General features: G+C 55.1%; 2 protein-coding genes across 2 annotated transcripts; one reads left to right on the forward strand and one right to left on the reverse strand.

Moving 5' to 3' along the window:
- Nucleotides 1-9,213: 9,213 nt before the first annotated feature.
- Nucleotides 9,214-16,804, forward strand: DRC5 (dynein regulatory complex subunit 5; the record flags this gene model as incomplete). The annotated part of the gene is made up of 4 exons (XM_082664701.1): nucleotides 9,214-9,490; nucleotides 10,485-11,056; nucleotides 14,601-15,050; nucleotides 16,628-16,804. 4 exons carry the CDS (start codon nucleotides 9,214-9,216, stop codon nucleotides 16,802-16,804), a joined length of 1,476 nt encoding a protein of 491 aa, XP_082520827.1.
- Nucleotides 16,805-20,363: 3,559 nt separating this feature from the next.
- TMEM151B (transmembrane protein 151B) lies at nucleotides 20,364-25,403 on the reverse strand (the record flags this gene model as incomplete). The annotated part of the gene is made up of 3 exons (XM_082664232.1): nucleotides 20,364-21,497; nucleotides 22,720-23,160; nucleotides 25,281-25,403. 3 exons carry the CDS (start codon nucleotides 25,401-25,403, stop codon nucleotides 20,364-20,366), a joined length of 1,698 nt encoding a protein of 565 aa, XP_082520358.1.
- Between the last annotated feature and the right edge of the window lie 79 nt (nucleotides 25,404-25,482).

Genomic DNA, 25,482 nt, shown 5'->3' on the forward strand with positions numbered 1-25,482 from the left:
TAATCAGCAGAGCTGAAATGAAAGCTAAGCTCTGTCTCCAGTGAAACTTCCCACTTCCTTTTCTAACTAACCAGCCCCCATGAAGTTGGTCATTCCTGGTGTCAGGCTTGGGGCTGTGGGAGGGAGCACCGTGGAGGCCTGGGCCTTCCTGCCTGGTGCCACTCTTCAGTCTTGCTGACACCCTGAAGAAAGGCCAAGGGTACCTCTGCAGGGATGCAGCAGCCCACTGCTCCCCTGCAGGGCCTGGAGTCAACCGGGGGGCCTCAGGGGAGTTCAGGGACGCCTACAGGTGCCCTTCCACCCTTCTCCTCTTCCAGAAAAGACTGGCTGCTGATGCTTTTCCGAGACCCTCTTTCCATTCGTCATGCCCACCTCCATTTCCACACAAAAGGCTCCCAGAAGGAAGAGCACTGTAGCGGTCCAGGAGCCCTGCCGCCATCCCCACTCCCCATCATCCCCCTCAAAAGCCCACCCGTTCCTAAATATGTCCCCAAGACGCACAAAGCGTGCCGCACCGCCAGGGTTCCCACTGCCCGCTTGACGGCCCCACACAGCGCCTCAGACGGACACTTCTTTGCGTCGACCCTGGGCCAAGGCGCGCTACAACAGCCTTCCAAGAGCAGAGACCGGCTTGCACAAGTGCGCACGCACACCCGTCGTCTAGGACCCGGCCCCTAGCGACGCAGGGCGTCCCTAACGACCTGCGCCGCGAGGGCCCTGCGGGAAGGTGAGCGCCCAGGCCTCGGAAGCGGTGAGGCGACCCCGACCCCGGTCTCCCCTTGCGGGCTGAGCTCTCCCTGCCCCGACTCCCACCCACGGGGCGCGAGAACCCCTCTAGCGTCCTCCCAATCGTCCTCCCACCCGGAAGTCTGCAGGCTGCCGCAGCCTTGGCTCCACATTTCGCGTGGGGAGGAAGGGCGGGTCTGTACCTACGAGAGGCCCCCAACCCACCCCCATTTGAAGCCCAGGGTCTGCGAGTCAGGGGAGGGAGTCCGTGAGATGGAGAAAGGGGAAAGTGGAGCAAGAATAGGTCGTGGGGGAAAGCAGTCCCAAGCCCCCGGGCCCCAGTCTTCCCATAAAGGCCGACCCCTATTCCCAGCTCCTGCTGGCTGAAGTCCCTCAAGACAACAGACATAAGTGGGCCTGGCCCAAGGGTGTGATAAGACTGTTTCACCAGCCAGAGACCAAGGGTGGTGGGCCAGAGCTGTCAGAGAAACTTTTGTGCCCCTCATTTGTGATTCTGCAAACTGAATTCCCAAATGCGAATGTGCCAGTGACTTGGCCTGAGGTAGCGTCTGATACAGTACGCATGAAAGGGATCGGGGGGAAATGTAGACAAAAGCCCAGGGCCCTGAGGAGAAGCTGGGTGAGAAGGCAGAGGAAGCACCATCAGAGAAGGTGGGGGGGTGAGGGGGCATCAAAGCCCAGCCAGCCCAGAGGGGGCGTCCAAGGCCACAGAGGTGCTCACAGGCCTAAAGAAGGCCAGGTGCTTCTGCCTCTCAGTTCTGAGGTGAGGACCAGGGATGTGGTGAGCAGGAAGGGGAGAGGCCACCCGCTCCCCTAGCATCTTCAACTTTCCCATTTGGGCAGGCAGGAGGAGCCTCTGCACAAAGTGGTTGGATTTAACCAGGGACTTGAGAAGGATGGAGAAGGTCTGAGAACTTTCTGAGAAGAGGGAATGTGCTGGAGAGTCAAGCATTGAATCCTAGGTCTGGGAGGAGCATGGAGGGCCCGGTGTGGAGCATGGGGCAGGAGAGCACAGCTCTGCAGTATCTCTTGGGTCCTCGTGGGGCCTCAAAAGCTTAAGGATAGAGGTGATAATCCAGTTTTGCAGAAAGACCCTGTGCCTGGAAGTGACTTAGCGGGTGAGGGAGCCTGGGCTGTTTAGGTCAGCAGCAACGAGGGTAACCCTGGGCTCCACGCTGGAGAGAGTGGAAGGCCCACTGGAAAAGTGCTGTGATGACTGAGTCTAGGGCAATTTAGGAAGCAATCCCAACATCTCATGATTTGTCTCTGCTTTTGTGCAAAAAAGTAAGGGAGAGCTTTGGACAGACATCAGCTCAAAGCTCAGCTTCTCCACTTACTCGCTGTGTGATGCTTAGCAAGTTACTTAAGTTCTCTCAGCCTCTGTTTGCTTTGTTTTCCTGTTTGTGAAATGAGGATAATAGAGTTATCATAATAATAATCCTCAATAATAAAATTGAAGATTTCATAGACTTACATAGGTACAACATCTAACATCTTCATCATAATATCTAACACAACTACTGAAGCCCGTGAGCCACAACGAATGAAACCCGCACGCCTAGAACCCATGCTCCGCAACGAGAGGCCACCGCAACGAGAAGCCCGCGCACCGTGACAAAGAATAGCCCCTGCTCGCCACAACTAGGGGAAGCCCGAGCGCAGCAATGAAGACCCAACGCAGCCAAAAATAAATAATGAGGACACTCCTGGCCAAACTGAGGCATCTCAGCACTTTTTAAAAAAATTTATTAGTTTTTAGGCTGTATTGGGTCTTTGTTGCATGAGGGCTTTCTTTTCAGCTGCTGTGAGTGGGGTCTACTCTTTGTCGTGGTGCTCGGGCTTCTCACTGCAGTGGCTTCTCTTTGCTGCGGAACATGGGCTCTAGGTGTGCGGGCTTCAGTAGTTGTGGCTCGTGAGCTCTAGAGCACAGGCTCAGTAGTTGTGGCACACAGGCTTAGTTGCTCTGCGGCATGTGGGATCTTCCTGAACCAGTGCTCGAACCCATGTCCCCTGCATTGGCAGGTGGATTCTCAACCACTGCACCAACAGGGAAGCCCCTCATCACTTTGTTGCTGTGCTTGGACATGTAGAGAGCAGATCTTAACACCTAACCCTTTGAGTTATGGGTTGAATGTGATTTCAGGACCCTGGACGCTGGTCCTGAGAACACAGGGTTGGGACCAGGGAAGGAGGAGGAGGATTTACCTTTCTTCAGGGATTGTGGCCCTGGGTTGGCACAGGGTTGATGTTAAAGACATAGCATGTGAGGCCCCACAGGCCCATGAGACAGGTGTCAGGAGATGAAAGATCACTGGGTTGTCCCCACTTTCCCATCTGAGGGCAGGGTGCGCCCTTAGAGGGGGACACAGATGGTGGCACAAGAGGCACTCACTCTCAGTGGCACTCACCTTTCTGGAATGTCAAGAGGATTCCTGCCCCAGAGAAGGACAGAGTCTTGAACACCCTTCCGGTCTTCAAACTCTGGGATTCTCTGACAGCCCCACTGGCTCCCCAGGGAGAGAAGGCTCCAGAGGGGAAGGTACCCACTCTGCCACTTCTGGGGCTGTCCTCTATGGGCCCTTGGGGGCTGTGGGAGGCTGGCTAATGGGTGTCTACCCATCCACAGGCTTCTAGGGAAGATAGTGTCACTAGAACCACCCCCGGCTGCAGACTGGTGATGCCCAGGCCAGACTAAGGCTGCCCTGGGAAGTAGGAGGAGTTACCTCAGTTCTCCTGGCTTCTCATTCTCCTGTGAGTCCTCCCCAGTCCCCCTGACTCAGCGGTGCATTCTCCTTGCCCCCTTCCCAACTTTGCTTTTTGGACCTGAAACTCATTCACAAGGAGGTGTGGACGACTGATAAGAGGGGAGATATACCTATATCCCCTTTCTGACTTAAACTGTCAGATAGGATAATATATTGCATGACCTACATTTTTTTAAAGTTTGCTACATTAATATCAGTATATATTTCATAATTTACTATGCTTCTGTTTGACCTAAAATGATGAGATGCATTTTCATAATTTTTTTTTTTTTTTTGCGGTACGCAGGCCTCTCACTGTTGTGACCTCTCCCGTTGCGGAGCACAGGCTCCGGACGTGCAGGCTCAGCGGCCATGGCTCACGGGCCCAGCCGCTCTGCGGCATGGGGAATCCTCCCAGACCGGGGCACGAACCCACGTCCCCTGCATCGGCAGGCAGACTCTCAACCACTGCGCCACCAGGGAAGCCCTACTATGCTTTTGTTTGACCTAAAATGATGAGTTCAGTGAATACCCTGGCGGTCCAGTGGTTAGGACTCAGCGCTTTCACTGCCATGGCCCAGGTTCAATCCCTGGTTGGGGAACTAAGATTACGCTAGCGGCATGGCCCAGCCAAAAAATAAAATAAATAAATAAGTAAGTAAATAGCAGTTCAAGGTTAACATAGGGATATATACACACGCATGTATGGACTGTTAAGATTTCATTTCATTAGGGAGGAAATGCATTTTAATATAACAGGGATGAAAGCCTTATGTTAGGGACCTGAAATTCCCATAGTGGGGTCCCAAAACCCAGCCTGGGGAGACTCTCCCTGACAGATCCCTGGGACGCCTGCTTCCCAGGGAACAAGAACAGGCTTTTTCTTTCCTAGTGGAGGCAGGGGAAGTGACTGGAGGAGCAGGGAACTGTGGATAGAGGCAGCCAAGGCCCTGACCCTGGCCCCAGCCCTCCTAGATATCCGGGGGCCCATTACTTCCTGGTCTGGTCTTCAGTTTCTTCATCCATAAAATGGGGGTGAGAAGCCTGCCCTGACTCCAGTATAAAGTGGTTATAAGACTCCAACGAGAGAAGCGTTCTGAAAGAAACCTGTAACTGTTAAGTGCTGATACTGTCCTGTGGTTGGAGAGATGGGAGATGAGGTCGGAGGCTCGGGTGGTCGGGAGAGGAACAGGCCTCCGGAGTTAGACATCAGGCCAGGTGAGTTAATAGCCTGGCGGCCCCTGGCCAACCCATTGAACTAGTTCATCTACCAATTTAGGATTTTTCCTGTAATTTCATTCACCAAACGGTGAACCACCCAAACGGTCAGGACCCTTTGGTCACAAAGGGGCAGAAATCCAACTCTTAGCTTCAGCAAAAGGGACTTGTCAGAAGGCTGTCGAGTTAGGTCTCAGAATTGAAGGAAGCCCTCAGAGGGCCCTCGGGGACGAGGCCTGGGGACCAGAGGTGCCCAGCGTGCTCTGTCCACCTCCCATTCCTACCGGTCTCACCAGGCAGCATTTCCTCCTGCCTCAGAAGGGCCTTTTCCGTGTGCAGGGAAACAGCTTCCAGCAGCAGGGGATCCGTATCCTTCAAGGACATATGTCCTTTTGTCTACCTCCACTTGGACAAATCCCAAGAAGGACTCTGATTGGCTTACATCAGGTGCACCCCTGAACCAATCACTCTGACCAATACAGGGCGCTCCTATTGGCCAGAATTTATGATCAGAAGGAGGTGGGGTGGCCCCAAACACAGCTGCCTCCCCAGCAGACCTGACACAGGGTTAGGGATTAGAGACGAAAATGAGTAAGAAATTGTCCCCACACCGGGAGGAGCCCACAGTCCAGTGTGGGTGTGGGGAGAGGGTGGTCAGTCACCACCGAAGTGACACAGGTGCTGGGGTGGGCGGGGTCTGACAAAGGGAGGGTGGGGCACGAGAGAAGCTAAAAGGCTTCAGAGGGAAAATGGTGCTTGAGCCCAGGCTCACAAGACCATTGAGGGTCCGTTTTCCAGGCCAAGACCGTGAGAAAGGCATTCCAGGAAGAAGGAGCATGAGCAAAGGCCGGGCGGCATAGACTGGTCTGCGATGTTCCAGATACAGAGAGGAGTTTATTTCAAACAGAGCGTCTGGTCACGGAGGGCCTTCTACACAGAGCTGGGGAAGCTGGCCTGCACCCCATGAGTGGCGGGCTTACACGGAGGCCTGCCACGGCAGCTCTGGGAAGGCTAGATGCTGGATGACACACCCAGTGCTGGGCAGCTGCCCCTACAATCCAGGTGGACATTGAGGCCCTGAGCTAAGGCTGCAGCAGGAAGGGAGCGGAGGGACGCTGGGGTGGGAGAAGCAGAACTGAGGGGAAACAGCAGTAACCAGGTGGGGGGGCCTGAAGGAGAGAGGTGGTTCCCAGCTCCGGGGTTCAGGCACCTGGAGGGCTCCCGGTACCCCTGGCCGAGGTAGGGAGCCAAGAGGAGCAGCAGCTCGCAGGAGGCACTGCGTTCTCTTGGGGGGCAGGTTGAATCTGCGGGAGCCGGGAGGCAGGCCAGTGGCCCTGAGTCTGGAGCTCAGAGGAGACGGGAGAGCTGCAGCCCAGCAAGAGGACGGAGTGAGGCCGCCGGGCAGCCACAGCTAAACCCTGAGGGTTGGGCCGAGTCAGAGGGGCCTGCAACGGAGGCTTTTGGAGAATGACCCGGAGGCCCCGAGGAGAGTTGAGAGAGTGGCAGCCGCGCAGTGGTTGAGAAGGGCAGGGTCGGGCATGGGACTTGATATCATCTTTGTAACATTAGTAACTGGGAGGCAAGGAGTTCGTCTTGTTCATTAACCTTTGAAACATACTTTGTTTTATATCTGATTGGTTCTTTTAAGTGTTTTTTTAAAGCAACTTTTGGAACTAAAATCCTTCTTAGAAGAATCCTCTTTCTGGTAACAATTTGCTTGCCAAAAATATTTTTGTAATGTTGACTTTAAAAAAAAAAAATCAGGAAGTGATGAGTGAAAACTATCAACTCTGACCTAATTATGAGGTTAATGTTGTCAATATTTGCCTTAAAAAATGACATCAGACCTCGTGGTATGGAGTCTCTGTAAACGTTGCAGGACAATAGGGGCTTTTTTCTACCAGTGAAGCATGCTGAGCACATGGAGGGCCGCCCTGCCCCTTCTTTCCGAGGAGGGGGTTCAGGGCCCTGGACCAGCCCTGCGGGGTGTCCTGCAGCGCCCTGCCCGGCCAGAGCGATTAGGCCCGGACCTTAGGAAGGGCTGCCAGGCCCTAATGCCTAAGGCAATAGGCAGTGAGAGCAGAGCCATCCCGTTCCAGAGAGCACCCCACCAGGCCCCAGGTGGGGTCTCCCAACGTGTGGCTTCCTGAGAGGAAGAAGGGACCACCAACCAGGACGGTGAGGCCTGGCAGTGCTGTGAGAAATGCCTGGAGAGCCAGCTCCCCGGGCCAAGCTGGGTTCTGCTCCCTTGGGCGTGGCCCACAGGGTGTCCTGGGATGCATCTGGGACCAAGGGGAATACCGGCATGTCTTAGGCCAGAACTGTGGAGGGAGCCCCAGGCGTCCAGGTGCGGAGCTGGCAGGAACAGGGCTGGCCTGTTGTCCCTTTCCTCCTCCTCTTGCCCAGACTGCCAAGGCCCTCGTCCTTCTATCCAGACCCGAACACCACCACCACCTTGCCCTTCACGTGTCCCCTGGAGACAGGGAAGGGCCTCACTCAAAGACAAAGACACTATCTGAGATCGGCACTCAAGAAGCAGGTCTCCAGGGCTTTCCCTCCCCAGCCCAAGACCCCTGTCCCTCAGGACGCCTTTATCCTCCACGCGCCCCCTCCAGTACTCTTGTCAAATATTATCAGTATGATTCAAATACCTCGGGGGAATCTCCACCACAGGCTGCATAGGAAGATATTACTATCCCCTTTTACAGATAAGGAAACTGGAGCTCAGATAAACTACGTAACTTGGCCGGGGTCACACAGCAAGTCATTGGCAAAGCAGAAATGCAAAGTCATCTGGTGCTTCCAAGCAGCAGCCCCTCCCAGCCACACCCTCTGAAGGACGTTAGTCAAAAAGCACCAGCTGCTTATTCCACAATTCTGGACCCAATCTGTTTGTCAATTTGCATTTGATTTCCATAAGTGTGCCACAAAAATACCTAGGTATCTTCCTTACACTGCCCCCTCCTGCCTCTACTCTCTCCCTCCTCTCTCTCTCTCTAACACACACACACACACAGAGCCAGGCTCTTCCTCCTTGAGATGCCTGGAGGACCAGGGAGCACCATCTGGTCCCCTCCATCTGCCAAGGACACCTTTGCTGGTTCAGATTGTTCCTTCCCACCGGACACTACACAGTGCATCGAGTCAGGGAGCAAACCCAGAGCACGAGGTGTGTGCCAGGCCGAGCGGCCCCTGTTCCGCCTGCAGTCTCGGGGCAGGGACACCTGCAGCAAGGGTGCAGGAATGGACAAATGGAGGGGCGGAGGCAGCCCCGGACACATTCTCTGTCTTCTGACTTCAGCCCCAGATTTAGCTGCCTTGTCGCCTCCCACTCCTTCCCGCTGCCGTCTGGAATGCCCAGAGGCTGGGACAACTAGGAAGACTAGGATGGGGAGATTGAAGGGAGGGGGCTGAGCTGGAGCCCTCAGAGGGTAGAGGAAAAGGTGCTGGCACCCTGGGCAGGGCATGAGTCCAGTTCCCCTTCTCCTTCCCCTCTCTCCTGTACCACCCAGAACAGTAGCCACTAGCCATCAGATTTTGAAGGCTTAATATAAATACATATATAATATCTCATTAATAATTTTTATATTGATCACATATTTAAGCGATAATATTTTGTTCATATTGGGTTAAACATAAAACTAATTTCACTTGTTTTCTCTTTCCTTTTTTAATGTCTGTACGAGAAATTTTTAAATAGTGTATGTGGCTTGCATTTTGGCATTCATTATATTTCTATTTGTATGTTTCTATTGGCCAGTGCTGTTCTCGACCCCATCCTCCTGGTCAGGCCGTTGCTGTTCTGTAAAATACTTAGTGCAGGGAGCTGTTTTGAACTAAATGGTTCTTTATCATACGTCAGTCTTTTGGCCGAACTTGATAGACTGAGTTTAAATCCACCTGTGTTATTTATAAGCTTTGTGACATTGGGCAAGTCAGTTAACCTCTCTGTGCTTCAGTTTCACATCAGAAAAATGAGTCTATCAGTGCCTATCTCAAAAAGGCTTTTGTGAGAATCAAATGAGCCGATATGCATAAAAAACTAAAAAAAGGGTCCAGCATACAGCAATTGCTTGTAATTGCTGTACAGCTATTACTGTCTAAAATGTGGGGCTGTTGCTTGCTACAGTTTTGTGTGTCACAGTATGCTATGCCTCCTTGGATGCATTATTTTTATTCACTCCTCCCAATCAGCTTATTGGTAATTGTTATCCTCATTTCACAGAGGAAGCATCTGAAACTCAGAAAGTTTCAGTAACTGGCCCAAAGCCGCCCAGCTAGTGGGATTTGCACCTGGATTTGCTCTAATCCAGAGACTGACCCTTAACAACCACCCCTGCTACGTCTCTTGGTAAAAGCCCACCGAGACCGTCCAAAGTAACAACTCCATCCCTTCCTCTTGCTCCAGGTTCCCGCCGGCATCCAGGACCCGCCTGTCTGAGAAACTCCCTGTCACAAGGCCATCACCAAGAGGCCACTTGTCCCTGTGTTGTCAGTCCCCAGCATGGAGGAAACCCAGATAACACCCCCACCGTCGGTCCCCAGCTGGTCCTCAACCTCCACCCAGGACCAGTCCTTCACTGCCGGCCAAGCTTCAAGCACAGGCCCACAGCCCTCAAAGTCCTCTGTCATCCCACCCCCAGTGAAGTCCAAGGGCCCAAGTTCCGGGGCTGGGGTACGTCGGATGCGCAGGATCATCGCTGAGGATGCTGAGTGGTCAGTGGCCATTGTGCCCCTCCTCACAGAACTCTGCATTCAACACATTGTCAAGAACTTCCAGAGTGAGTCTGTCCCTGCCTCGGTCGGGAGACAAGGCCAGGAGTGGGGCCCAGTGGGCGGGGACTGCCTGGAGGTGAGGCCTCAGAGCTGGGTCCTGGGGCAGCCCCTGCCCTCCCACACAGCATCCTCATCCCCACTCAGCACCTCCCTTCCCCCCTCCCCAGAGGCCAAGACAGTTTCTCTGGCCGTCCCCACTTGCAGGTCCCACCAGGCTCCCCCACACACTGTGCCCTCCATGCCTATGCCTGTTTCTCGACTGTCCCACTCTCTCCAACAAAGCCCAGCCCAAGCCATACCTACCTCCTCCTCCAGAAAGCCCTCCCTGATTGATCGTCCTCCACTCTCTCGGAGTCTTCCATGGCGTGTACAGGTTCTTGGTTTGTTCTGTACTTTAGTCTCTGTAAATGTTCATCCTTTTCAAAGATGAGTTGCCAACCTCTCTTACCAGATGGGGAGCTCTGTGAGGACAGGGCCATCATTTTGTCTACAGCACTTGTCACCACCAGACCTACAATACATTCGTTTGACTTGTTTAGAGTCGCCTCTGCTCATGAGATGGAGCAGCTTCCTCTGTTTTGTTCACTCTTGTATCCTCAGCACTTAGAAAAGTGTGTGGTGCATAGTAGGTGCTCAAAAAAACATTTTGTTTTGAAATGAATGAATCAAATCAAACTGGGAGCCTCTGAAGTCAGGGATTGTCTCCTCTACTAGATTAAGGAATAACTGAGGGCTGGACCTGAGATTCTGCCTCAGACTGGGAGCTCCCTGAGACCAAATGCTAAGATATCTACCTTCAACTGGGAACAACCCAGAGTCAGGGGTGATATCTCCCTCCTCAGGTTGAGCCTCCCTGAGAATAAAGTCTGCCTCCTCTCTCAGACTGGGCTTCCCTAAAGACAGGGGGTCTTCCCTTTCCTGGGTGCCCCCAGACAGGCTCAGCTCAGGGTAGCATGCGCAGCGTCCCCAACACTGTGACTCCTATTTCTGTTCCCAAAGACAACCCTATCCTGAAGCAGCTGCTCCCAGAGCATCAGAAGAAGGTCCTGAACCAACTGTCCCCCGACCTGCCGCTGGCTGTGACCGCCAACCTGATAGAGGATGAGAACTACTGGCGCCGCTGCTGCACGCAACGCTGGCCCGTGTGCCACGTGGACGAGCACGGCGGCAGCTGGAAGCGCATGTTCTTCGAGCTGCACCTGGAGAACCAGCTGAAGCACTTCATCCCCGGCACCACGGACCCCGAGGTGATCCTCAGCCTGCTGCCGCTCTGCAGGAACTACGTGCACACGATCCGGGTGGATCAGTTCCTTCCGCCCGTGCAGCTGCCGCCCCCACTTCGGGGCGGGGATCAGTCCGACTCCAGCAGTGAAGGAGAGATGGAGGAGGAGCCGGCCATGGGCCACTACCAACTGCGCGACCTGGTGGCTGGCCTGAGCCACCTGGAGGAGCTGGACCTGGTGTACGGTGTCAAGGACTGTGGCATGAACTTCGAGTGGAACCTCTTCCTCTTCACCTACCGCGACTGCCACTCCCTGGCAGCCACAGTCAAGGCATGCCACACGCTCAAGGTACCACCTGCCATTCTCAGCATCTCTCTGATTTGATTCCCTCTTCCCTTCCCTTCCTCTTGTATCCCCACCTTCTTCTCCTATTTCCTTCTCGCTCATTGACCAAGTGTCCTTTTTCTTTCTTTTTTTTTTTTGGCTGCGTTGGGTATTCGTCACTGGGCGCGGGCTTTCTCTAGTTGCAGTGAGCAGGGGCTGCTCTTCGTTGCGGTGCGTGGGCTTCTCATTGCGGTGGCTTCTTTTGTTGCGGAGCATGGGCTCTAGGCACGCAGGCTTCAGTAGTTGCAGCACTCGGGCTTAGTAGTTGCGACACATGGGCCCTAGAGTGCAGGCTCAGTAGTTGTGGCGCACGGGCTTAGTTGCTCCTCGGCATGTGGGATCTTCCCGGACCAGGGCTCAAACCCGTGTCCCCTGCATTGGCAGGCGGATTCTTAACCACTGCGCCACCAGGGAAGTCCCTGACCAAGTGTCCTCTTATGCACTCTGCACCAAGCTGGGTTCTGGGGATGCAGAGATGCACAAGGCACTGCCCTGCCCATTCACCAGCCATTTAGTCATCCAACACACATCTGCACTCCAGGCCCTGTCCTAGGTGCTGAAGATTCAATCATGAGCACAATTATACCATTTGTGCCCTCCAGCTAACAGTCTGGTGAGGATAAAAGGCAGTAATCAGCAATCATATAAATGTAAAATTGCAACTCGAACAGAGTTGCCAGATTTACCAAATAGAAATATAGGACATCCAGTTAAATTTGAATTTCAGATACACAACGAATATTTTTTTAGTTTAAGCATGTCCCAAATATTCTGGTTGGAAGAGAGAGAGCCTGCCAAGAAATCAGAGGTGGGAGAGAAGAAGGACACAGCACTGTGTCCCAGAGCCGAGGGATGCTTTTCAAGAAAGGGGTGAGCAGCAGGGAAGTGGGATGGAGCTGAGGACCGGATTTAGCAAACTTGGAGGTCACTGGGTGGAAGCTGTGTCAATGGAATGCCAGGAGCAGAGGCCAGATTGGAGTGGTTTATGGAGAGAGTGGGAAGTGAGGAAACGGAATGACCATGATCAGGTTTTTCAAGAACTTGGCTGTGAATGGGGGAGAAAAGTAGAGCAGTAACAGATGAGGGGGTTAGGTTTTCTTAAGAAGAAATTTGCATGTGTTTAAAAACAATGTATAAAAACAAAAATAAACAAATAATCAAATGTATAGGCTTTTGCACAGCAAAGGAAACCATAAACAAAATGAAAAGACAACCTACAGACTGGGAGAAAATATTTGCAAATGATGCAACCAACAAGGGCTTAATTTCCAAAATATACAAACAGCTCATACAACTTAATAACCAAAAAAACAACCCAATCAAAAAATGGGCAGAAGACCTAAAAAGACATTTCTCCAAAGAAGACATACAGATGGCCAACAGACACATGAAAAGATGCTCAACTTTTCTAATTATTAGAGAAATGAAATCAAAACTACAGTGAGGTATCACCTCACACCAGTCAGCATGGCCATCATTTAAAAGTCTACAAATAATAAATGCTGGAGAGGGTATGAAGAAAAGAGAACACTCCTACATTCATTGCTGGTGGGAATGTAAATTGGTACAGCCACTGTGGAGAACAGTATGGAGGTTCCTTTAAAACCTAAAAATACAGTTACCATATGATTCAGCAGTCCCACTCTTGGGCATATATACAGAGAAAACTCTAATTCGAAAAGATATATGCACCCCAGTGTTCACAGTTGCATTATCTACAATAGCCAAGACATGGAAGCAACCTAAATGAATGAATAAAGAAGATGTGGTATATATAAACAATGGAATACTACTTAGCCATAAAAAAGAATAAAATAATGCCATTTGCAGCTACATGGATGGACCTAGAGATTATCATGCTAAGTGAAGTAAGTCAAACAAAGACATACCATATGATATCACTTATATGTGGAATCTAAAATATGATACAAGATATTTACAAGACAGAAATAGACTCACAGACATTGAAAACAAACTTATGGTTACCAAAGGAGAAGGGGTGTGGGAGGGATAAATTAGGAGTTTGGGATTAACAGATACACACTATTATATATAAAATAGATAAGGTCCTACTGTATAGCTCAGGAAACTATATTCAATATCCTGTAACAAACCATAATGGAAAAGAATATGAAAAAGAATCACTTTGCTGTATACCAGAACCTAACACAACATTATAAATCAACTATACTTCAATAAAATAATGAAAAATAAAAAAAACAAAAGTAAAAAATGAAACCAATGTAAAGCTCCACCCAGTTGCAAGAAAGGAGCTGAGTACAGGGGAGAGGCACAGGTTCATTGACCAAGGAAGGTTCCTGAGAAGACAGGAAGAATGGGGTCTAGAGGTGAGGTAGGGCGGTTGGCTCCAGGCAGAGGGGAGAGTGGACGTGGTGGGTTGCAGTGGATTTATGTTTGGGATTAGGAAAAGAAAGGGTTCCTACTCAATGGCTGAGGAGACCCACCTCAGGCCGTAGGGTGAGGGGCTGGAGAAGGTTGAAATCGTTGTTGTTGTAGATTATGAGAGAGTATATTGTCCAGAGAAGCAGAGTTGAGCTGGCACTCAGCACTGAGGGCCTATTGGTGGTTCCAGTGATACCAGCCAGTCCTGTGATGTGACGTTTTCCATCATGTCAGTTGCTTGGGCCCAGACGTACAGGAGATAGAGTGGGGTTGATCCACAGTTGGAGCTTTGCCAGATAGAGGCAATAAAAAAGAGGGACAAAAGATTCAGAGCTGGCTAAGAGGGATGTAGAGAGAGGAGAGGACTGAAGGACGGGGAGGCCAGCCACTCAGAGGTCTCAAGGCAGAGGGAGCAGCGGGCCAAGCCAGTGAAAAGCAAAGGGACAGGGGTCCCACCTCCGATATTCATAATGCTAGTCCCACCTCCTTTCTTTTACCTTTTTTCTTCATCCCATCCATTTACTGTTTCTCAACGTTTCCCACGTTCTCCCTGGTTCTTACCCTGGCACTCTCCTTCAAAGAGTTCCTCTCCTTGCCACGGTGGAGCTTAGCTGGCTGAGGAGGGTGCAGTGAGGGGCTGCGGCATCCAACAGGCCTGGATTCAAAACCTGCCTCCACAGCTTAATCATTGTGCGACTCTGGGCAAATGATGTATCCGCTCAAAGCCTCCATTTTCTACTGTAAAACGGAGAGAACTTGTTCCATCTCACTGGGATGCTGAGGGCTAGGGATATGGCTATGGAATGTTCTAGCAGCATGCCCAGCACATAGTCATTTCTCAATGAGTGGTAGTCTTTTCCCCCTACTAGGTGCCGCCAATTCTGCACCACCGTGTCACGCTGGGTAGGCCTGCCCTGCCCAAGAGCCAGCCAGGTGGCCGAACCCCTCATCCATTACCGCTCTACCTTTCTCCCCCTTCCCAGCCAAGTTCTTGAAAGAGAAGAACTCCTCCTCCCTGGGGCTCCCTCCTCTACCTGCAGGAGGTAGGCAGGCAGGCAGATGATTCCTGGTTGCAGGGTGCTGTGGGCCCTCTGCCTGCCCACAGATCTTCAGGCTGACCCGAAGCAAGGTGGACGACGACAAGGCCCGCATCCTCATCTGCAGCCTCCTGGACCACACGGCCCTAGAGGAGCTGGACCTGTCACACAACCTCATCGGAGACCGGGGCGCGCGCGCCGCCGCCAAGCTGCTGGGCCACAGCCGCCTGCGCGTGCTCAACCTCGCCAACAACCAGGTGCGCGCGCCCGGCGCCCAGTCGCTGGCTCACGCCCTGGCGCACAACAGCAACCTCGTCTCCCTCAGCCTGCGCCTCAACTGCATCGAGGATGAGGGCGGCCAGGCGCTCGCCCACGCCCTGCAGACCAACAAGTGCCTCACCACACTGCACCTCGGGGGCAACGAGCTGTCCGAGCCCACTGCCACGCTCCTCTCCCAGGTGCTGTCCATCAACACCACACTCACTAGCATCAACCTGTCCTGCAACCACATCGGGCTGGTGAGCCACCGCTTCTGGGACAGGCAGGGCCAAGGGGAGGCCCTGGGGCCTTGGGAGGCGGGAGTGGAATCCGATTGCTGTGGGGTACGTAGCGGATAATTGTTAGGATCACAGCCTTTACCCGGTTATCAGCCCAGCTCTGCCATTTAGCACTTGGTTAAGTTACTTAACCTTTTGGGGCCTCCATCTCCTCCTCTGTAAAATGGGAATAATAATAATAGCATCTACTTCTAAGTGTTGTTACTGGGAGGATTAAATGAGTTATGCTTGTAAAGCAGTTATCCATTGCAGGCACTGGCTAGGTCCTCAGTAACTGCTAGCTGTTACTATTACTCGGGGTTCTATAGTATGGCCTATGCTAGGCACCCAGTATCCATTCGTTGTTCTTTAACCCTCGCAGTTATCTAGTAAAATGTGTATTCTTAACCCCACTTTACAGATGGAAAACTGAACCTCAGAGAGGTTAGTGAGTTGCCTGAGAGCATCCAGTCAGGTTGAAAGCCTGGATCCTTTCCAATAGACAATGTCTTTCAAATCTTGACCAAGTCTCAGAGTAACAAATGCAATTAACATGAACACCTAGTGAATGTATACATCAATATAACATAATTGAAAGTTACTTGTACTGCTTGTGATGTATACTGATGATTTCCTTTATAATGTACACGGCTTCATTAAAAACAAAAATGCTCTGTGACCCATTGAATTGACTTTGCAACACGCTGTTGGATCACAACCTTAGAAGAGCAGCATTCTGCCTCCCAATGTGGAATTTTTCACATTAGGCCTGGCCCACCCAACCCAGAAGGGGCTGGAGCTGTAGGAACTAGCGAGGACAGCCCTCCATGTACTCCAGTTAGGACCCTGCACCCTCTACCAAACCTCCCCCAAGGACAGTCTTACTCACATAGACACTGTCTCCAGAGGGGGCGCTCTTGGCTACAAGTAACAGAAAGCTTAATCGGGAAATGGCTTAAACAAGAGGAATATTCATTGTGTCCCATAATCAGAAGCCTGGGGGAAGGGGGCTCTGGGGTTGGTGAGATCCTTGGCTCAGCACCGTCCTCTGCTCTGCCCACCTAACCACACAGCCACGTCCTCTCTTGTGCGACTCTCAGGAGCCCAAGACGGTGGCTGCATTTTCCACTGGGCCACGCTCAGAGGCAGAAAAAGGGAGACCACTACTCTCTTTTGTTCTCTTTTATGAGGAGAAACTTCCCAGAAGTCACTCCCTCCAAACATCCTCCTCATATCTCACAAGCCAGATTTGTCTCACGTGCTCATGGCTGAACCAGAGGAGCGGAATCACCATCACTGACATAGCGCCATGTTTTTCAAACCACTGGGGTTGAAAAATCAATTTAGTGAACTTTGAGCACCATTTTTCTCCGGGAATAGGATGAAACAGGATAGAATAGGATAGAAAATGTCAGTGCCACACAAATAGGTTAAGAATTGTTTTGTGAACCTGTTGTTTCAGTCACATCTGTATAAACATGTGTATGTGCGTACACACCCGCGTGTGTGATCCTGGGTAGTGGCGGAAAGTGATGCTTTCCTTTGTATTCCTGAACCAGGATGGCGGGAAGCAGCTTCTAGAAGGCATGTCAGACAACAAGACCCTCCTGGAGTTTGATTTGCGCCTGTCAGGTATCGCCCAGGAGAGCGAGTATCTCATCGGCCAGGCCCTCTGTGCCAACCGTGAAGCAGCCCGCCAGCGGGCCCTGAGTTCCAGCCACGGCCAAGGGCCCTGAGAACCTGGCGGGATAAGATGGGGACAGGGCTGGGGCAGTGAGCAGACCTGGGTCACTGCCCTAGCCCCATCCCTCATTTCATGCCCCTGCCATGCCTGCTGCACAGTGTCACACTGGTCTGGAGGGAGTGGGGAGGGAGACCAAGAATATCTTTGGGATGAGTGATCAAGGGTTGTGCAGATAAAGATGTGAGGAGAGGAAGGGGCCTGGGATAGGGGTAGGAAATAGGACTTAGCCCTGGTACGCAGGGAGAGGATATTACCGGACTCACTGAAATGACTGACTTCTCCCAAGAATGGGGAAGGCAAAGCAGACTCTAAGGGACTGTGCCGGCCCAGACTCTCCCACAGGGGTCGCCCATCTCCCTGACCACCCTCCTCCCCACCATTTTTCTCTCTACCAAACAGATCCTTGACCTCTTGACCTTCAAACACACTCTCTCTCTCCACCCCCACCCACCCCCCCACCAGGCTACAGCATAGCTTTGCCTGGCTCTTCCACCATCACCCCTGCCGGTGCCACCTCCCTCTTGCTTAACTCCCGCTTAAGTCATCCAGTTCTACAAGCCACGCCATCCCTAATCCATTCCCTTCAACCTGGGAAGGGGGAAACAGAGGTGACAGGAGGGGCTCAGACCCATCGGCCTCCCCAGATTGCTGCTTACGGACGGGCAGATGGCGAGAGAGGTGCGACACTGGGAAAGGAAGTCAGTGAGTCATCTGCAACTTTATTATCCACCAGTTTGATTTATACAATCTTTGCGCTTGGAAATCCACGACAGAAAGGCCACAGTGTGATGCACCCAGTTGACAGAGACCTGTCTTCTCCCCAGCCAGGCCCAGCCCACCCCACAAGCCCTTGTCCCCAGGACACATGAAACCTTCCAGGCATCCTCCATGAGTCCCCGTCACTCTGTGGCCGCCCGCCTTGGGGCCACACCCACGGGAATCACATCTACCCACAGGGCCACAAGAGGCCCTGATGATGGATTCAGGCGGAGCCCCATCTCCCATCCTCCTCGGGCTGAACCTCCAGCCCTGTGTTTCCAGAGGGTGTGTCATGGGCTGCACCCACAGCCTTGGGGCGCTTTCCAGGGACTCCTTCCAACAAGCAGAGCACCAAAGGGGGCTTGGCAGTGACCGCACGTGTGTGCCTGTCTGGGCAACCTTGAGTCTGTCTGTGCCTGACACCCTCTGACAGTTCCGAGTGCAAACGTGTAGGTGTGAGGGTGTGTGAGTGTGTGTGTACATAGCCACAGCTGCTAGCAGAGGGTCTAATTAGAGAAACAAGAACATTCAGTGTAAAGTTTAATTTTAGAGATTAGTTAATTTTCTGGTTTTGTTTTCCCTGGCAATCAATAAAGCTACCAAGAAAACAGACCACAGAATTGGTTTCTCTCTAAGTCTGTGCGTATGTGGGAGGTGTGAGGCTGTCTGTGTGAGAAGACCTAGGCAGAAATGGTCAATACAGGCAAAAATAATAACAGCCCCTCCCCTTTCCCCCTCCTCCCAGCTCAGGTTCTGTCTCAGGAATGGCCCGGAGGCAGGAGGAGCCGAGTTCCTCCCTCCTTGGAGCCATGAGGTGGCCAGGATGCCCCACACAAGGGCGTGACATCTGGGTGCCAGCTGGCCAAGAACTGGGTCCTGAGGCCACAGCTCACCACCTGTACCTTGAAGATGTCCGTTCAGAGGAAACGGGTGCTCCAACCCCCAGGCCCCTGGAGAGCACAGTGCTGGCGGGTAGGTGGCACTGCTGCCCAGGGAAACCTAGTGCGCAGCTGTTCCCCTCCTCCCCAAGCCTCCTCTTCTCCGGCCTTCTCTCTCTTCCCACTCAGCCATCTCCACCTGAAAGTTAGGCTCAACCCTGATGGGCCACAGGCCGTGGTGTCCCCACAATCTGTGGTCCCCAGTCCCCCAGGAAAGGAGCTTAGGGGAGCCAGAGGAGATGTTGCATAGGTGGAGGCCATAGCCTTGGGGCGTACAGGCCTGGCTAGGCTGGAGGAAGAGGGGAGAGGCTGGAGGAGGGAAAGGGGCAGCTCTGATGGCTCAGGTGACATGAGGAGCATCAGGGGTGAGCCATGTTGGAGGCCTGAGGGTTTTCCTCTCCAGCTGGAAATGTGAGCCCCTTCCCTGGGCACTGTCAGCTGGGAAAACATTAGCCAGGGGATTTGGGAGGGCAGGGGGTTTGCACACAGACATGCACACGAAAGCACATCAGGGTAGGAGTAGTGGGGGAACAGCGCACAGGGCCAGCGCCCTGCGGCCGTGGCAGTTTGCCCCTTTGAAGACCCTGGGACACACAGCAGGGCTTCAGCTCATGGGCTAGGGGAGGACAGAGGGGTCGGGCAAGATTTAGAGAATTCCTGCCTCTGACCCTGCCACTGGAAATGAGTCTTTCTCCAGCTGGGGTTCCTGACAAGGTCCTCAGCCCTGCAGAGGCTCTGCTTGCACACGACCACTCTCCACTCTTCCCCACAAGTTCGGGGGAGGCAAGGGCCGTCCCCCACAGACACCCCGACCTTTGGGGGGTCTTTTCACGACCCTCTCCTCTGTGACTCCCACTAGCTTCCTGAGTTCCCCCTTGTCACCCAGGCCTATCTCGTGCTCTCCCCACTTAGTCATTCATTCACCTTGGTCAGCTTGAAGGAATGCTGCCTGGGTGGTCTCCCACCCTCTCTGAAGGGAGTGCCCTCCCAGAACCCAGGTGACGAGGCTACAGTTTAAAGGACTGAGGTGCACTGCCCTCCACAGTTTGCCTTGCCCCTCACCCCTGGCAACAGCTCTTCAGAGCCAGGGAGCAGGAGGGGAGGGAGAGGTGTGAAATCTGCGTGGTGAGTACAGTCCCCTCCAGGACCCAGCCTCCCAGGGCCCAGTGAGATAAACAACAGCAGAGGGAGTGGCAGAGAGGAAACCCCGGGCCAGCGCCAAGAAGAGATCAACATTTCCATGGCTTTGAGATGGAGTATCACGGCTGACACCTGCCCAGCCCTCAGACCCACTGAATTCATTAGCTTGGATGGAAGCCAGCCCTGCTCTTCTCCAAACCACTGCCCCCTCGGTAGAGAGAGGCCCCAGCGGAGCCAGGCTGCGGAGGAAGGAAAGCCCCAATTGCCCTTCCCCTGGCCTGTAAACCTCCCCAGCTGCAAAGCGAGGGCCTCTCCCTTGAGGCGAGGCCCAACGCGGGTGCCACGGCTGTCTCCACGTAACAGTCATTAGATCCGTTGAAAGGCGGGACTGGAAATTCCGAGTGTGCGAGTATGCGTGTGGGAAGTGGAGGTGTCCCCCTAGGAACTCAGGGGCGGGGCTGGAAGAGACAACTCTGCCGGGGCGGGATTCCCTCCCCTCCCCACAGCTGTCTATGTTCAGGAAAGGCGGGTGTGGGGGGGTGCTCGAATCGGCCCCTTCGGGGTCTGTCCCTTGCCCCCTCGCCTCCCCCCACCCCACCCGCACCGTGCCCAGCACAGCCTCGGCCACATTCTCGACTCCCCCTGCTACACGCAGGGAGCACCATCCGGCGAGGGGCAGTGAGGAGGCCGTTGGGCCGGTCCAGGGCCCCGGGGTCACAGTGAGGTCTCTACGCAGGAGCCGTGGCGGTGCAATGGCCGGTGGCCGTGGCCCAGACATCCCTCCTGCCGGTGCACGATGAGCACGGGGAAGTAGAGGGCGTCGTGGTAGGGCGGCGGCGGCCCGCCCTCCTCCTCGTCTTCGTCGTCCTCGTCGTCCCCCATGCTGGCCTGGCTGGACAGCCGCGTCTGCTCGGTGGGGCAGCTCGCCTCGTTGACGCTCCCGCTCCGGCTGCGCCACAGGCAGCTGCGCCGGGAGCCGTAGAGGCGGCCCAGGGAGAAGCGGCTGCCCCCGCAGCCCGCCCCGCCGCCAGGCCCCGGTCCGGCCCGAGGGCTGGCGCAGATGCTAAGAGCGCTGCGCGAGAAGATGGACGAGCTACTGACGGCGCGCTGGCAGTGCTCGCAGCTGCGCCTGTACGGGGCCAGGCCCGCTGCGCCTGGGCCACCCACCCCACCGTAGCGGCACGTGGGCGCGTAGCCGCCCGCCGCGCCCCCAGCACAGCGCGCGCCCAGCCCCGCCAGGTCCATGAGCACCGCCTCCGAGTAGCTGGGCACCAGCTGCTGGTTGGAGCGTATGTGCCACTCGAGCTCCGTGCTGTCCACCGTGTTGACCCGCGGCAGGCGGTGCGTGAGCGGGGGCAACAGCTCGTCGCTGGGGCTGAGGCCGCCGCCCGCGCTGCCGCTGGCCGAGCTCGGGCCCTCCAGGCCGAAAAGCTTCTCCACGTGGTAGTGCGCATAGGCCGTGCGGTACTCGGCCAGCACGCGCAGCGGCCACGACAGCGTGAGCAGCGCCGCAGCCCAGAACGCCGACGAGCAGGCGTACCAAGGTGGCCTGGCCGGGTCGGGGAAGGCCACCATGAATTCGCGGAAGTCCACATTCTTGAGGTGCATGCCCTCGCGCGCCTCCATGTAGTCGTCCAAGCCCTCGTTCTCGGCGAAGAAGCGCGCGCGCTGGCACAGGTACGCGTTCTCGGCCTCCACGCTGGCGAAACTGAAGCACTTGGTGAAGCGCAGGCGCGTGGCAGGCGCGCCCTCCAGCCCCACCAGCGCCTTGGACACGTCGCGGACGCCACAGCGCTCGTAGTCGAACTCGGCCTCGGCCACATGCGTGTTGACGCGCTCATGGTAGACCTGTGGCGCCGGGGAAGGCGGCAGGAGTCGCTTCTCTCCGCTTACCCTCCTCCGCCCCATCACTGCTCTTGATCAAATCCTCAGCCTGTCCTGGTTTAGCTCCCGGTTGGGGCCAGGTAAGAACTTACCGGGTTTATAGAGACATTGAGGCCCTCAGCTTCCTCAGTGAGTTAGAGATGAGGGCGGGTCTAGGAACTCATCCCTACTTATGTGCCTTCTCACTTTAACTAAGCCCTGCTCCGTCTAGGGGTCAGTCCCAGGCCCTGCATTGTCCCTCCGGCTTGCCTGATCCTTTTGCCACTGCATCTTTTGTCCCACGCTGCCCCCTCATCACCCCAAACAGCCTACCCGTCTTCCCTTTTACAAGTGTGTTTCCAAATGGGCCCCCCAGAGGAGGTCCCTGTGGACCCCCTTTGTCTCTGGTCTCCCTGCTGCCACCTTTAGCTAGTACCCGGCCTCCCTCCTGATCCTCACAGGGCCCAAGCTTTGTCTACCCAGCCCAATCCTGAGACAGTGGAGAGGTCCCCCTTATCTGGGAAAATCTCTTCCACCACGGCTCTAATATGCCTAATCCCAGCAGGTATACGGAGTGCTGCTTGACACCCCCTCCATGCCTCCCAGGCCTACCTCCACCTTTTTGCCAGCTGACCCCCACCTCTGGGAGCCTCACACTTGGGATCCACAGCCCTGAGTTTGCGTCTAGCACTACCACTTAGAAGCTGCAGAACTTGGGCAAGTCACTGAGCTCAGGTCTCTTTAACTGTGAAAGAGGACTTGGTAGCAGGCGCCTCACTAATCAGCCTGTGAGGCTGTGCATGTGAAACACCTCCAACCATTAAGCACTAAACCATACAGACCCTGGAGCCAGACTGCCAGGGTTCAAATCCCAGTTCCACCACACACTAGCTGTTTGACCTTAGGTAAGTTACTGAACCTCTCCAAGCCTCAGTTTCCTCATCTGTAAAATGGGGGTAATAGTTACCTACCTCATAGGGTTATCATGAGGGTTAAATAAATGATTTGACATTTGTAAAGTAGTTAGAGCAGACCCTGGCTGCTAGTAAGTGTTTGCCGTTATAATTACGGTGGGTGTTATTGTCCTCCTGTTGCAGTGCCCACAAGAACTCACTGCTGCCTGTGCTCCTCCCCCTCAGGACAGTCGAGCAGGGTCCCAGCACCCCCTCGCACCTGGACTGGCCTCTGCTCCCCTCCAGTTCCTCACCTGGGTGGTGGTGTAGGCGTCTCCATTGCGGTATCGGGTGACCTGGCGGGTGCGGCGGACATAGTGGTAGCTGATGGCCTTCCACCAGATACATGGCGTGGCCTGCTGCATGCGGCCCACGCGCTCCCGCACGCTGCTCACATCCACGCGGTGCTGCAGCTCGTGGCGGGCTTGGCAATGCCAGCACTCCACCAGGTAGACAGCGTACAGCATGAGCAGGAAAGCCAGGGGGATGTAGACATAGCCGTTGGAGCAGGGGCTGTCGTGGTACATGAGGCTGTTGCCCTGGTAGGCGCTGCTGAAGGTGAGGCGGGTCACCGTGGTGACGTGGCACCAGGCCACGGCCCCCAGGCAGCCGTACATGAGCAGCGAGAGGAGCAGGCACTTCCAGTGGGACTCACGGCAGAGGGACTTGGTGAAAGAGGGCTGGATGGGACGCTGCTGCTCAGAAGGGCAGGCAAAGGGGCCAAGATGAGTGCGGAGTGAGACGGAGTGGCAAGGCCCAGCACAGAGATGGATGGCGGGCCAGAGGCCGACACCGGCGATGACAGGCAGAGACAGACAGGAATGTGCAGAGAGAGTCAGACCAAGATGGGAGGCCAGGACCAGAGATTAACACAGAAGTAACCCAGAGTGAGCCATGAGGACAGGAAAGAGGGACAGAATACCAGTACAGAGAAGTGCAGAGGCAGAGGGATCAGAGCCAGAGATGGAGGGAGAAGGCCCAGGTGGCAGAGAAGACACAGATGGATAGGATGGCACCCAGAGAAACAGAGTCCAAAGACAGACACAGAGATGGCAATGAAACAGGAGAAGGTGTGCATAGGGAAGACAGGGAGGACAGATAGGCATCAGAGAAGGCAGGTCCCCAGCCTGGACCCCTTCCAGGTATTCCAGGAAAGGGGAGAGGGGCCCACTGACATCACCTTCCCACTTCACAGGTGGGGCCCTCCCTTCTTCCAGAACCTAGGAGGAGCCAATTCCTCTGACCCATCCGCCTCCCCGTCCCTCACAGACAATTAGCCTCATACCTCCCAGGAAACCCCAAGCCCTGTCTCCTTCCCCATACTCTGGACCCCAGGTCCCCTGTGAGTCTCCCTAACATCTACCCCTGTTCTAAGATAAAAGGCAGGGGGGTTTGTGTCCCTGAGCAGCAAGTGGTCCAGGAGGATATATCCAGAAGGGCAGAGGCATGTGGCTGGGGAGAGGGGATGTGGGACAGGGGTGGGGGGGGCAGGGAGGGAGATGTTTGCAGCCCAGCCATTTGTCAAGAGAAAACGATTTTGGTTCGGGGGTCTATTAAAGCACTGATCACGCTCTGGCCCCCAGTTGTCCCGGTGAGTTATTTACGTGTGTGGCTCCTCCACTAGACTGGGTGCCCCTGAGGGCAGGGCCTCATTCCCTGTGCATCCTGGGTGCTGGCGCCCACAGCCGCTCAATGATGAGTACTGAGTCGGATTTCTGGTGGCAGCCTGGGCTTTCCCTCTCCTCCCCCCACTGTCTAGCTTTAGGAACCCTCCACACACCCTCCTGCGGAGATCCTGACTTTTTCTTTCAATTCCCCAGGCCGGACCTGGAGGCTAGCCAAGGGAAGGGAGAGAAAGGTGGAGAGGAAGGGCACAGTAACAGACAGCAGGCCCTGGACCCGGTGTGAAATCCGAGGAAAGATCTGGAAGTACAGATAGGTAGGTGCGCTGGGAAACAGTACTCAGCACATGCAAACAAGATTAGGGGACGTGTGCCTTTCAGAGAGCCTTGTCCTGCGAGGGGAGCATATGTGCCCCTTGGTGTGCCTGAGTGTGCACTTGTCCCAGTGAGAGGGCGTGTGGAAGGGGCTCTGCCTGCGGGTCCTGCCTGTGTGCTTCTGCCCCAGTGCCGTGTGCAATGTGTGCACGAGTGTGCATGGGAGATGGAGGAGCCCCTGGTACTCTCCTCCATTTCTTTTGTCTCCAGATTCAGAGGACTGAAGAGTAGGACCCCCAACAAGGGATGTGCTGGTTACCAAAACTGGGAAGGATTCCTGGGCTCAGGGCCCCCTGGAGGGAGGCCTGCATGGATATGGGGAGAGAGAGGCGCACATCCCCCACGCACACACTCCCAGTGACTCCAGGGGGGAGATCGCCTCTGCACACAGTTGACCTTTTTAGGGCCCCAACTCACGTTAACACTACCATTTCCCCCGTGGAACTGGCAGGTACTCTCCTACCTCCGCAGCCCCTACAAGTCACCCTGCCTGGCCTTCGAGATAGCATCCCCTCCGCGAAATGGGATCCCGGACACCATCCCCACCCCCACCAGCCCGGGATCCGCGAGGCTCCGCCCCTAGGCCCCTCCCCCTGCCCGGGACCCCCGAGCCCCGCCCCCGGCGCGGCCCCTTCCCTGCCACCGCGGACAGCTCCGGCCGCCGGGTGGGGGCAGCGAGGCGGGACTGCGGCTGCGGCGGCCGGCTCGGGGTGCGGGGCGCCGGCCGCGCTGCGGCGGAACCGGCGGGGGCCGCGCGCGGCGGGGGATGGGGGTCAGGCTGCGGCCGCGCCGGGGGAAGGGGCGCCGCCGGCTCTCACCTCCTCTCGGGCGGGGCCCTCGTCCGCCGCCGCCGCCGTGGGCTCCTCCGGGACCCCGGGGCCACCACCGCCGCCGCCGCCGCCGCCGCCGCTCTCGCCCGCGGCCGAGCCAGGGGGGGACATGGCGTAGAGGGGGCGCGTCGAGCTCAGGGCCTCCCGGGGGGCTGCCGGGGGCCGGGGGCATCCTGCGCCGGCTCTGGGG

The sequence above is a fragment of the Grampus griseus genome, assembly GCF_964374135.1.
Source record: "Grampus griseus genome assembly, chromosome: 10".
Lineage (NCBI taxonomy): Eukaryota > Metazoa > Chordata > Mammalia > Artiodactyla > Delphinidae > Grampus > Grampus griseus.